Raw genomic sequence first — 13,172 nt, forward strand, 5'->3', positions numbered from 1 at the left:
AACGAAAATGTTTTCATAGTCGCAGACGAATTTCATTTGTTCATGATTTGTCCATAGTATTTACCATTGTGATATTTTCTTATTTACAAAACCTACCGTATATCATTTTTATTGTTGACAAACACTTATTCTACAGACTTATGGCTGTGGAGTAAGGCGTCCACATAAAGTACATTGCCAAATACATAGTTGATGATTTTAAATGCAGATATTATTACTGTCTGAACACTACATTTTAATACTTGTGCCGTTTTACGATTATTGAAATTGTTCACTTTTTAATGTCGCACTTCACCACAAAATATATCTTTTTTTTGGTGAAGGCCTATACTTCAAATAAATACGGTAATAATATGCTATATTAATTACAAGAGAAAACTTCAGTTTAAACATATTGAAGTGTTAGTGCGGTTATAAGAGCCATTAAATAAATAAGTAGATAGACCCTTTCCGCTCTCTGCCCTTGAATCGAGATTAATGAATCGTTATTGCATTGATATATCTTGTGTGTCGACTACAGATCTGTAAAACATTGTGTAGAACATTGAATTTACATTCAATTTTCTTTGCACTTAAGTCATTTACGTCTATTAATATTGTACCCCGTAGCTTTGTTAACTAAAAAAAAGAAAATGGATTGCTTTAAACCCAACTCCTCTATCTCATGTTCTCTCTTGCGGAAACTATAGCCTCGCATTGCAATTTGATATGAATGCTATACACTAAGCTTTGAATAACATTATGAGCAAAAAGATGTTGATATTCTATTGAATGATTTTGTTTACATTTCTTTATATATTCGTATAAATGTGTGTAAAGCGCATCTGATGTCTTGTCTGACCCAAGGCCCTATAGATATCATAGAAATATTTCAGTCATTTTGCAATCTCAATATCAACTCATTTTACCACATACCAATATAGCAATACTCAAACTCAAAATGTTTTTTATTCTCGTTAAAGCGATTTATCGTAAAGATGATTTATGTCGCTAAAAAAAGTTGTTCATATTTACTAAAACATTTTTGTTTAAGTTAAGTTGCATAAAATACGATACCTGCACTCAAATCGTGTTTTGCATAATTATTGAACTTATCTAAATGACGTGTCTGCATAATGTGATCATATCTGTGTATTGTTATCGTATCTGTGTATTGTGATCGTATCTGTGTATTGTGATCGTATCTGTATAAGGTGATCATATCTGTATAATGTAGTCGTATCTGTATAATGTGATCGTATCTGTATAAGCTGATCGTATCTGTATAATGTGATCGTATCTGTGTATTGTGATCGTATCTGTGTATTGTGATCGTATCTGTATAAGGTGATCATATCTGTATAATGTGATCGTATCTGTATAATGTGATCGTATCTGTATAAGGTGATCGTATCTGTATAATGTGATCGTATCTGTATAATGTGATCGTATCTGTATAATGTGATCGTATCTGCATAATGTGATCGTATCTGTATAAGGTGATCGTATCTGTATAAGGTGATCGTATCTGTATAATGTGATCGTATCTGTATAAGGTGATCGTATCTGCATAATGTGATCGTATCTGTATAAGGTGATCGTATCTGCATAATGTGATCGTATCTGTATAAGGTGATCGTATCTGTATAAGGTGATCGTATCTGTATAATGTGATCGTATCTGTATAAGGTGATCGTATCTGCATAATGTGATCGTATCTGTATAAGGTGATCGTATCTGTATAATGTGATCGTATCTGTATAAGGTGATCGTATCTGTATAATGTGATCGTATCTGTATAATGTGATCGTATCTGTATAAGGTGATCGTATCTGTATAAGGTGATCATATTTGTAAGGTGATCGTATCTGTATAAGGTGATTGTATCTGCATACTGCGATCGTATCTGTATAAGGTGATCGTATCTGTATAAGGCGATCGTATCTATATAAGGTGATCGTATCTGCATAATGTGATCGTATCTGTATAAGGTGATCGTATCTGTATAAGGCGATCGTATCTGCATACTGCGATCGTATCTTTTGTTCGAAATGTATAAACTAATTATAACAAAATAAACTTTAAGCAAAATACTCGCTTCGATATAGCCATGTGTTTTAATGTATCAAATGCACAAACATTTTAACGAGGTCCCTTTATTGTTTTGTACTCATTTGAAAGGGTTTGATGCATAGATCATGAATTGGTTACAATAAACCCATATTCATAATTATTATAATCTGTTTTCTTGCCTTGAAAATTGCAAATATGTCACTACACCTGATTGCAATTGAAAAAAATGAGCATTCAGTAATGATAACTATACTGTATCATGTGTATTTATGGTCATTTATTTTACATAGTTGTATTCAGCATGCAATTCATTTTCCTTATACACGAACATAGGGTTACCAGGCATATATATATATATACAACTACAATCATAAATACAACTACCAATGTCACAATGACAGGTCTATTTGTGGTCCGGATGGCTTAATGACAGGTTTAACAAAAGCGGTTCCATTAAGGAGAAACAACTCTTCCGTAAATTCAGGTACGAAAGAAACTGATTCTTAAAACAATCGATAAATACGCACATGGAAAATTGTAATATCATTGTTTTTTTGCATTACTGTGAAAAAAATGGTCCAAAAAACGTGAGCGAGTCCTTTTACTTGAATTGTGCCACCCCCTCTCACATCCCGATGATTTTTTTTAACAGAAGCTATACCATGTTCTTGAAATGTTCTGTTTTGTTTTATACGACCTTATTCAATAACTCATACTTTCGTTAAAACTCCTGTGACATTAAACATAAAAATGGTATTTGTTTCCCCATCCCCGGGGATGTCAACAGGGGAAACGGACGAGATTGGAGCAATGTTCGAACATATTTGCATCAATTCTTAAAGGGACTTGCCGTGTTTTATTTAATGCACTTGACCCACATGTTGTCTGTAAAGTTTACTATTTTGAAAAGCGTTCGTAACACGATTCAAAAGAGGGTTCCATGTTAAAATACCAACGGGTAGTGTATGAGTCATTGTGGGCGAGCGGTTAAGGTGTCAGTTATCTATTTTTTCTTGACTTTACCGGCGTGGGCTCGCTAACCCAAACTGAATCCCATTTTTTCCTGCATTTTTGGTATCAAAGAGTAAAATGATTATACTATTAGTGTTTACATATGCATTTCCGTGAAAAAAAAGATTTCAAAAACATAAAGTCCAACAAGGCGACCCGGGTTCGAGGCCCATGGCAGCTCACCGGGCACATATGCTAGGGAGGCGACCAGGTAGCGGACGGCTCAAGTGAAAACTATAAAACTTAATAAAGTAGTACAGGTATATATCAAACAAATGAGACCCAGCCTCGCCCCTACCTGTTAGTATTCCAGTGGTTACCACATGAGGCCCAAGGCAGCTCACCAGCCACAGATGCTAGGGAGGCGACAAGGTAGCGAGCTGCCCAAGCGAGGATGATGATGTAGTAGATGTTCAGGTAGAAAGTCACCAGAAGCAAAGACACGCCGATACCTGGGAGAGGAGAAAGACACAACAGTATAAAGTGATATAGAAATGAACATCGGTAACACCGTTCTCCTGGTAGCAGACTATTGTTAAATTTCTGCAGGTCTTGTACTTTTCAAGTGTGAATACATTATTTTTAATTGAAAATAGAAGTACTTTTTAGTTGATATTGTAACTTTAAATTACATTGCCTTTGTGTTATTTTATTAACTTTGCCAAGCGTTTAGTTTTTATTGCTTAGCATGACAAGTAAATGACACAATATTTCCATTAGTTTACATGTACATTTGAGTTGATATAGTAACTTTTCATTACATGTGCCTTTGTGTAATTTTATTAACTTTGCCAAGCGTTCAGTTTTTATCGCTTAGCATGACGAGTAAATAACCCAATATTTCCATTAGTTTACGAAGAGCGCGTCTCTTCTAAGACTTTTGCTATGCAAAACAAATGGTTTATTTTGGGTAAAGCTAAAATATATCAAATACGTATATGTTGTTTTTATACGCCGTCTAATATGTCAGAAAACTATTGAATCTATACCGTTTTTTCTTTAAAAGCTAACTTTAGTATTCCATAAGAACGCTACCTTTGAAAGCCGGTGCTAGACGCCCCCATGCTTGAAGGCTGCTGATGCTGGTGTACTGGCCTAGTCCAAGCTCTATTAGGAAGATTGGTATCCCGCATGTCAGCATACACACCAGGTATGGGATCAGAAAAGCCCCTGAAATAAATCAAGAACTGTTATTGAAATCCCTTGATATACACCAAGATTGGTACCCCTCATGGTAGCATGCACAATAGGTATAGGTTAAGAAATGCCCCGGAAATACACCAAGATTAGTACCCCGTATGTCAGAATACTCAACAGGTATGGGATCAGGTATGCCCTTGTAATACCAAATATTGGTACCCGCATGTAAGCCTGGTGAACAGGTATTGGTTAAGAAATGCCCCTGTAATACACCAAGATTGGTACCCCGCATGTAAGCATGCACAACAGGTATGGGATAAGAAATGCCCCTGTAATACACCAAGATTGGTACCCCGCATGTAAGCATGCACAACAGGTATGGGATAAGGTATGCCCCTGTAATACACCAAGATTGGTACCCCGCATGTGAGCATGCTCAACAGGTATGGGATAAGAAATGCCCCTCTAATACACCAAGATTGGTACCCCGCATGTAAGCATGTACAACAGGTATGGGATAAGGTATGCCCCTGTAATACACCAAGATTGGTACCCCGCATGTAAGCATGCTCAACAGGTATTTGATAAAGTATGCCCCTGTAATACACCAAGATTGGTACCCCGCATCGTGGTTTTGTTCAGATCAGGAATATCCCTGTCATATTTTGATCAGATATGCCCCTAAAACACACCACGGTTTTAACCCCACATGTTAGCAAGCACAACACGTATAGAATCAATCAGGAATGCCCCTTAAAATACACCAAGATTGGTAACACCCATTAGATAAGATAATATAGGTACAAGTAGTGATCCATTGCCCAACCGCACTGCACTGTAAATGCACGCAATTTAACTTGGGTGTCTTTTTAATCTAATAACATTTTCGAAGTTGAATTGAATTCGTTAAAAGTACACCTACAGTATTTATCTTGCTATCACGACTTCCTTAACAAAGCTCAGCCCAAATTGTCTGCGCAATGTCATGAATCTAGAACAAATTTGCCAGACCATTCAATCGTAATAAATGACATGTAAGTTACATAATTCATGCTTTCTGCTTCGAATCGGTAGATATCTATACAATTCGATCTGCACAAACAATAAAATGGATTTAAATAGCTGCGTTACAATTTAAAACTAATATTGATCTGCTTGTGATAAACTATGCTGGGACACTGAACAGCGTCTGCTTGTGAGGAATAATGCTGAGACATTGAGCAGTATCTGCCTGTGATGAATGATGCTGGGACATTGAACAGCATCTGACTGTGAAGAACGATGCTGGGACATTGAGCATCTCCTTGTGATGAATGATGCTGGGACATTGAACAGCATCTGACTGTGAAGAACGATGCTGGGACATTGAGCATCTCCTTGTGATGAATGCTGCTGTGATATTGAACAGCATCTGCTTGTAATGTATGATGCTGGGACATTGAGCAGCACCTGCTTGTGATGAATGATGCTGGGACATTGAGCAGCATCTGCTTGTGATGAATGATGCTGGGACATTAAGCAGTATCTGGACATTGAGCAGTATCTGCTTGTGATGAATGATGCTTGGACATTGAACAGCATCTGCTTGTGATGAATGATGCTGGGGCATTGAGCAGCATCTGCTTGTGATGAACTATGCTGGGACATTGAGCAGTATCTGCTTGTGATGAATGATGCTGTGACATTGAGCAGCATCTGCTTGTGATGAATGATGCTGGGACATTGAGCAGTATCTGCTTGTGATGAACTATGCTGGGACATTGAGCAGCATCTGCTTGTGATGAATGATGCTGGGACATTGAGCAGTATCTGCTTGCGATGAACTATGCTGTGACATCGAGCAGCATCTGATTGTGATGAATGATACAGCGACATTGAGCAGCATCTGCTTGTGATGAACTATGCTGGGACATTGAGCAGTATCTGCTTGTGATGAACTATGCTGGGACATTAAGCAGCATCTTCTTGTGATGAACTATGCTGAGACATTGAGCAGCATCTGCTTGTGATGAACTTTGCTGGGACATTGAGCAGCATCTCCTTGTGATGAACTATGCTGGGACATTGAGCAGTATCTGCTTGTGATGAATGATGCTGGAACAATGAGCATCTCCTTGTTATGTATGATGCTGGGACATTGAGCAGCACCTGCTTGTGATGAATGATGCTGGGACATTGAGCAGCATCTGCTTGTGATGAATGATGCTGGGACATTAAGCAGTATCTGGACATTGAGCAGTATCTGCTTGTGATGAATGATGCTTGGACATTGAACAGCATCTGCTTGTGATGAATGATGCTGGGACATTGAGAAGCATCTGCTTGTGATGAATGATGCTGGGACATTGAGCAGTATCTGCTTGTGATGAATGATGCTGGGACATTGAGCAGCATCTGCTTGTGATGAATGATGCTGGGACATTGAGCAGTATCTGCTTGTGATGAACTATGCTGGGACATTGAGCAGCATCTGCTTGTGATGAATGATGCTGGGACATTGAGCAGTATCTGCTTGCGATGAACTATGCTGTGACATCGAGAAGCATCTGCTTGTGATGAATGATACAGCGACATTGAGCAGCATCTGCTTGTGATGAACTATGCTGGGACATTGAGCAGTATCTGCTTGTGATGAACTATGCTGGGACATTAAGCAGCATCTGCTTGTGATGAACTATGCTGAGCCATTGAGCAGCATCTGCTTGTGATGAACTTTGCTGGGACATTGAGCAGCATCTCCTTGTGATGAACTATGCTGGGACATTGAGCAGTATCTGCTTGTGATGAATGATGCTGGAACAATGAGCATCTCCTTGTAATGAATGTTGCTGGGACATTGAACAGCATCTGCTTGTGATGAATGATGCTGGGACATTGAACAGCATCTGCTTGTGATGAACGATGCTTGGACATTGAGCAGCATCTGCTTGTGAGTAATGATGCTGGGACATTGAACAGCATCTGCTTGTGATGAATGATGCCGGGACATTGAACAGCATCTGTTTGTGATGAATGATGCTGGGACAATGAGCATCTGCTTGTGATGAATGATGCTGGGACAATGAGCATCTGCTTATGATGAACAATGCTGGGGACATTGAAAAGCATCTGCTTGTGATGAACGATGCTGCGACATTGAGCAGCATCTGCTTGTGATGAACGATGCTGAGACATTGAACAGCATCTGCTTCTGGGACATTGAGCAGCATCTGCTTGTGATGAATGAAGCTGGAGACATTGAGCAGCATCTGCTTGTGATGAATGAAGCTGGGGACATTGAGCAGCATCTGCTTATGATGAATGAAGCTGGGGACATTGAGCAGTATCTCTTGTGATGAATGAAGCTGGGGACATTGAGCAGTATCTGCTTGTGATGAATGATGCTGGGGACATTGAGCAGTATCTGCTTGTGATGAATGAAGCTGGGGACATTGAGCAGTATCTTCTTGTGATGAATGAAGCTGGGGACATTGAGCAGCATCTGCTTATGATGAATGATGCTGGGGACATTGAACAGCATCTGCTTGTGATGAACGATGCTGAGACATTGAGCAGCATCTGCTTGTGATGAATGATACTGGGACATTGAAAACAATGGTTCTTATCAAGGAAACCGTGTTTAATTTGAAAGAGAGGTGCAGAAAACACCATATTTCTACCTTAAGAGATGATAGTTGATCACTGTAAACCCTTTAGGACCCACCAGCCAATAGTAATTGAAGTTTTCCATAGATGCATTATTTAGCAAGTAGTTAAAGGTTCATTACTCAAAATTCATGTTTGTTATATTGATTATAAATGATTTCATTATACAAAATTCACTTTAACATTCTTGAAGATGGTTGAGGTCAGCTTCTGAACGGGTTCATAGATTCGAGTTATACAATTTTTATTTGGGTGTTTTTTTTGGAAAATTCGGTCATGTTGCATGAAGTTGATTTGATATTTCACGGAGAGTCACGAAAATTGAAATTGTGGAAAGAACGACTATTCGAGAATAATATATAATATAAAAAAACAGCATACATCGAGTATATGGTTGATGTCGAGCAGGAGAAATATTGTCCGGCTCGCTAAAGCTAGCCAAGATATGTTTAATTGCTCGCCGGATAAACCTCCAATTTCTCGTCACAAACCATTTATTATCTCTATATATAGTTCTTGTTATTGGTGGTGGGGGCAGATGCTTAAACTGTTATAATTATTGATGATGAGTTGCATGTTCCCTCTTACCAAACTGAGTATAAACGCTGGCATGGTATTGAAAGAAATGACCCAATCGTATTTCATGTAGTCACAGTATTATTTGCGATGAATTCCACTAAATTTAAAAGGTGCCGTTGAAAATGACTGATGATTTACTGAAATAAATGTATTGGAATATTTGAAAGATACTTCCGTGTCATTAAACAAAACACAATATTGAAACTTATAAAACAAAGAATCTTTATTTAGCATGGTATAACAATAATCAATACCGCCAATAGACAGTGCACCGGAATCCCTCTCAATAAACTAATCCTTAAACAGAATAATAATCAACAATACAACTGAGAGAATACGTTATCATACATCGTGGCAATAACATTTATGTTCAAAGAGAACAAAGAACAAAGCAATTGCACTATCCTATCAAAGCATTTACTTCAATGTCTACTAGACGCATGTACCATGTTTTATTGCGACTTAATATTTATATTCTCATGCATCAAACAAACCCATGGCATCACTAACTTGACGTGTTTTATATTGACGTTGACGGTGGCGTTGAAATCACGCTAACTCTATTAATTTTATTATAATACTTATATCTTTCAGCAATTTACCTCACCGTCATTATTTTTTGTTTTTACATAATTATATTCATTATTCTATTCCATTTCTTATGAAATAATAAAAACATACCATACCCGAGTTCGTTTTCGAAATAAATACGTCACATTCACCGATGGGTATCTATTTTTGGCGATTCCTTATAAAAAGGCTTTTCGTCATAAAACTTAAAATTAATAATTTTCTTCTTAAATACTAGTACTAAAATTATAGGATTATTTATTCAGCATACAATAAATTATATTCCGATTTTTATTTTTCATAAAAAACCCGTAAAATTATATTTTTTACGGTTTCAGCAACGTTTGCGCCAAATAGCACATGTCCGCTACGTGGCGTTGTAAATCAACAAACAACGGGATTTAAAAAATAAATAAATACACCTTGTTAAAGTAGAGTCATTGACGATTGTTTGTTCCAAGTTTCATTAAAATCGGCCGACATTCATTTTTTTCGGAGGAACGTGGTCATGTACCTTAATTCAAGTTTTTCCATTATGTTTACATAATGAGAAAGAAATAAGAGATAACTCTGTAAAAAAGACTAGGCTCCAGTTTCTCTAAAATTACTTGCATAATTACTCAATAGCTATATCAACATTACATTTTTTTAATGTGTAGTATGGGTGGAATTTGACCGATTTCAAATTTGTAACTTCATTCCTCTCTGTTACATAATTATCTTTTCTGCTATCTTTAAAAAAGCATATAGCTGGGTTAAAAAGTAACAATGTTCAAAACCTGACGCTCAGCGAGGTTTTGCAATACAAAATCGAATAAAAAGTCTCACCACCCCCGTTTTTGTAGCAGAGGTACGGGAACCTCCAAATGTTCCCCAGCCCCACGGCAAACCCAACACATGCAAGCATAAACTCCAGATTTCTCGACCATTGTTCACGCTTGATTGTCTCGCCGGACTTTAAGTCTGTGGTTTCGATGGTTTCACTGTCCTTTTGGATAAGCCACGGCTTCGTAGCTAGAAACGGCTGTTGCACATCATCTGCACTGTTAACTAATTTATCCAGACCATTAATTCCATTTTCTTTACTTGAAGTGTTGACCTTGTCACACTCCATGTTTGTCCGTTTTGTTTATAAATATCACTAATGATGACAATTTCCTTTACCAGGTCCTTAAAACCGCATGTTCAGCAGGCAAGTGAACCTAATATATGACAACTGGGATCAACTTTCAATAACTAAATTCAGTTATATAGTTGCATAACAAACTATGCACTTGAATGACCGCAATAAATAAATAAAAATATATCAACAAGGATACGATATCTTCAGTAAATTTCCGCAATGCATAAGAGACTCGGAAATTTACTAGATAATTATATTAAAAACCCTGACTAACGTCATTAAAAAGAGCGCATGCATCATTTGCTATTTTATGATCACTCAGTAAATCAATTCATGAAATGGTGCTGCTGCGAAGTCTGAACTAATGTACTTTACACATGACTTGACAAGTAGCTTTCCATAACATTTACTACAAACATAAAAGAACTTCAACAGGCTCTCTGCTAATAAAACAGTTTTTAACTACATTTACAACTGTTTAAGAGGAAAAATCAAGGTAAGGAGGTTTTTTTTATTACTTTTCCATGATTGTTTTTCTTGGAAGTATGCACAATAATTATACAAGAAGTGGTGCCCCAGTTATACTTGTGTTGATGTATTGCGCGATAAAAAGTATGCGAAGCTGGAACTATTCGAAGGTACATGCTGAATAATTGGTATATTGCAAGTTAGCAAAACTGAATAGCGTAGATGTCATGGTATTGAAATAAATGACCGAAATGTATTTTATGTTAAATAACATTGGCGATGAATTTCGCAACATCATATTTCAAACTTTAAGTATTATGTACAAAATTAAAAAGAAGAAAGTATTTTTCTAGTTAAATTAACAGTGACCATCACTTTGCAGTTTGATAAATCAACATTTATCAGCACATTATTAACATTTATCAGCACACTCAGATGCATTCAATTTATTAAGTATGTTTTTATAATGTTAATAAAACATAAGAATGACTGTACGTCTTTTTGTATTTTCCAGAATATTCAAAGCAAACCAACGTGAAATTAATTTGACCATATCAAGGGAGGTGATTTCTTATAAAAATTCAAATAGTTATCCTACTTGGACTGTTTGTTAAAGGCTTCACGTAGTTATATTGCATTATGACCTAACTTTTATTCGATTCCTTCATACATTTTTCAAATTGTACTTTTTTCAAAATAACACCTTCCCACCACCACATACTAATTAAACACTCTCTGAAACACCTTCCCACCACCACATACTAATTAAACACTCTCTGAAACACCTTCCCACCACCACATACTAATTAAACACTCTCTGAAACACCTTCCCACCACCACATACTAATTAAACACCCTCTGAAACACCTTCCCACCACCACATACTAATTAAACACTCTCTGAAACACCTTCCCACCACCACATACTAATTAAACACTCTCTGAAACACCTTCCCACCACCACATACTAATTAAACACTCTCTGAAACACCTTCCCACCACCACATACTAATTAAACACTCTCTGCCTTCCCACCACCACATACTAATTAAACACTCTCTGAAACACCTTCCCACCACCACATACTAATTAAACACCCTCTGAAACTATGCAATTTGTGAAATGTGTATAACAACAGACAAAGGGAGGGTAACTATGTTAGTATGGTCTTAAAAGTCATTTTACTTTCACTGTCCACTTCTTACATCCGCTTCAGTCATTGTGTGATATTTCATGAAATTCTTTCGAGTACGTTTTTGAGTCAGACACCATGCCTTCTGATGTGTCTGATTTTCTCAAGAAGGACGGACGGACAGACGGACGGGACAAGGTGAATCATATTTAGCAGCCACTACTTTGTATTGGAGTATATTTAACAAACATACCAGCCCTGCTTTCAGTATTTAAGGCTTACAGAAGAAGAAGAAGAAGAAAAAAAAAAGAAGAAGAAGAAGAAGAAGAAGAAGAAGAAGAAGAAGAAGAAGAAGAAGAAGAAGAAGAAGAAGAAGAAGATAATAAGACTTAAACATAACACATTTTGAAAACATTGCACCATACTTTTATTTTAAAAAAATGGAAATACTACAAAAACTGTATGCAATAGTTCCAAGTATTTCAAAACAGAGCTAGAAATCGACATCTCCCCATTTTTTAACTTGCTATATTGTTGATTATGACCAGCTTCAAATTAAGTTTGTTTCTTCATTCATTTCTGTCAAATAGAAATCGTTTTTTATATATTTAAAGAGTAATTAGCTGACTTTAAAGCTGCACTCTCACAGATTTGCCATTTTGAAAACTTTTTTAATTTTTGTCTTGGAACGAGCCAATTTATGCGAAAATTCATGTAAACCAGTCATATAAGACTGCTGATAAATGTTTTATGCATTTTTCCTAAACCGTTAGTAACGGTTTTAGCCATTAAACATTAATTTTGGAACGGAAATATGAAAATCTGCGATCTAATTTTTTGTCAGCAGTCTTTTATCATTGATTTGCATATATTTATGCATATATTGCTCATTCCACGACAAAAAAATAAAATAAAAGGTTGTATAAACGGTAAACCTGTGAGAGTGCAGCTTTAAGGGTATGAAAACCCAACAGACCCTTAGAGAGGTTTACAATCAAAAATCAAATAAAACGGCTCACCACCCCCGTTTTTGTAGCAGAGGTACGGGAACCTCCAAATGTTCCCCAGCCCCACGGCAAACCCAACACATGCAAGCATAAACTCCAGATTTCTCGACCATTGTTCACGCTTGATTGGCTCGCTAGACTCTGAGCCCGTGGATTCGATGGATTCACTGTCCTTGTTGATTAGCAATGGTTTGGCAACTGGAAACGGCTGTTCCACATCATTTGCACTATTTAATGTTTTATCCAGCTCATAAATTCCATTTTCTTCGTTTGAACCTCTGTTGACGCTGTCCAACTTCATGTCTCTTCTTTTTGTTTATAAATATCACTAATAATGACATTAGCAGCAAGTCCTTAATGTACCAAGTTAATCAGGCAAGTGAGCCTTATAATATGACAGGTGTGATTAAGTGAATATGGTAAAATAATTTATTTATTTGTTGATC

At 36.8% G+C, this 13,172-nt stretch overlaps 1 protein-coding gene across 2 annotated transcripts in view; it reads right to left on the reverse strand.

Annotated features, from left to right (window-relative positions):
• LOC128217350 (sodium- and chloride-dependent creatine transporter 1-like) overlaps positions 1-10,249 on the reverse strand; it is a 36,418-nt gene extending 26,169 nt beyond the window's left edge. The window contains exons 1-3 of one of the 2 annotated variants that reach the window (XM_052924455.1): positions 9,826-10,249; positions 4,099-4,233; positions 3,362-3,515 (exon numbers count right to left, since the gene is read on the reverse strand). In XM_052924455.1, the coding sequence (XP_052780415.1) occupies positions 3,362-3,515; positions 4,099-4,233; positions 9,826-10,111 (575 nt within the window). In that variant the 5' untranslated portion in view covers positions 10,112-10,249. The remainder of the gene's footprint in view (positions 1-3,361; positions 3,516-4,098; positions 4,234-9,825) is intronic. The other variant, XM_052924454.1, reaches the window with a different exon arrangement.
• Between the last annotated feature and the right edge of the window lie 2,923 nt (positions 10,250-13,172).

Source organism: Mya arenaria, chromosome 14, assembly GCF_026914265.1.
Source record: "Mya arenaria isolate MELC-2E11 chromosome 14, ASM2691426v1".
Taxonomy (NCBI): domain Eukaryota; kingdom Metazoa; phylum Mollusca; class Bivalvia; order Myida; family Myidae; genus Mya; species Mya arenaria.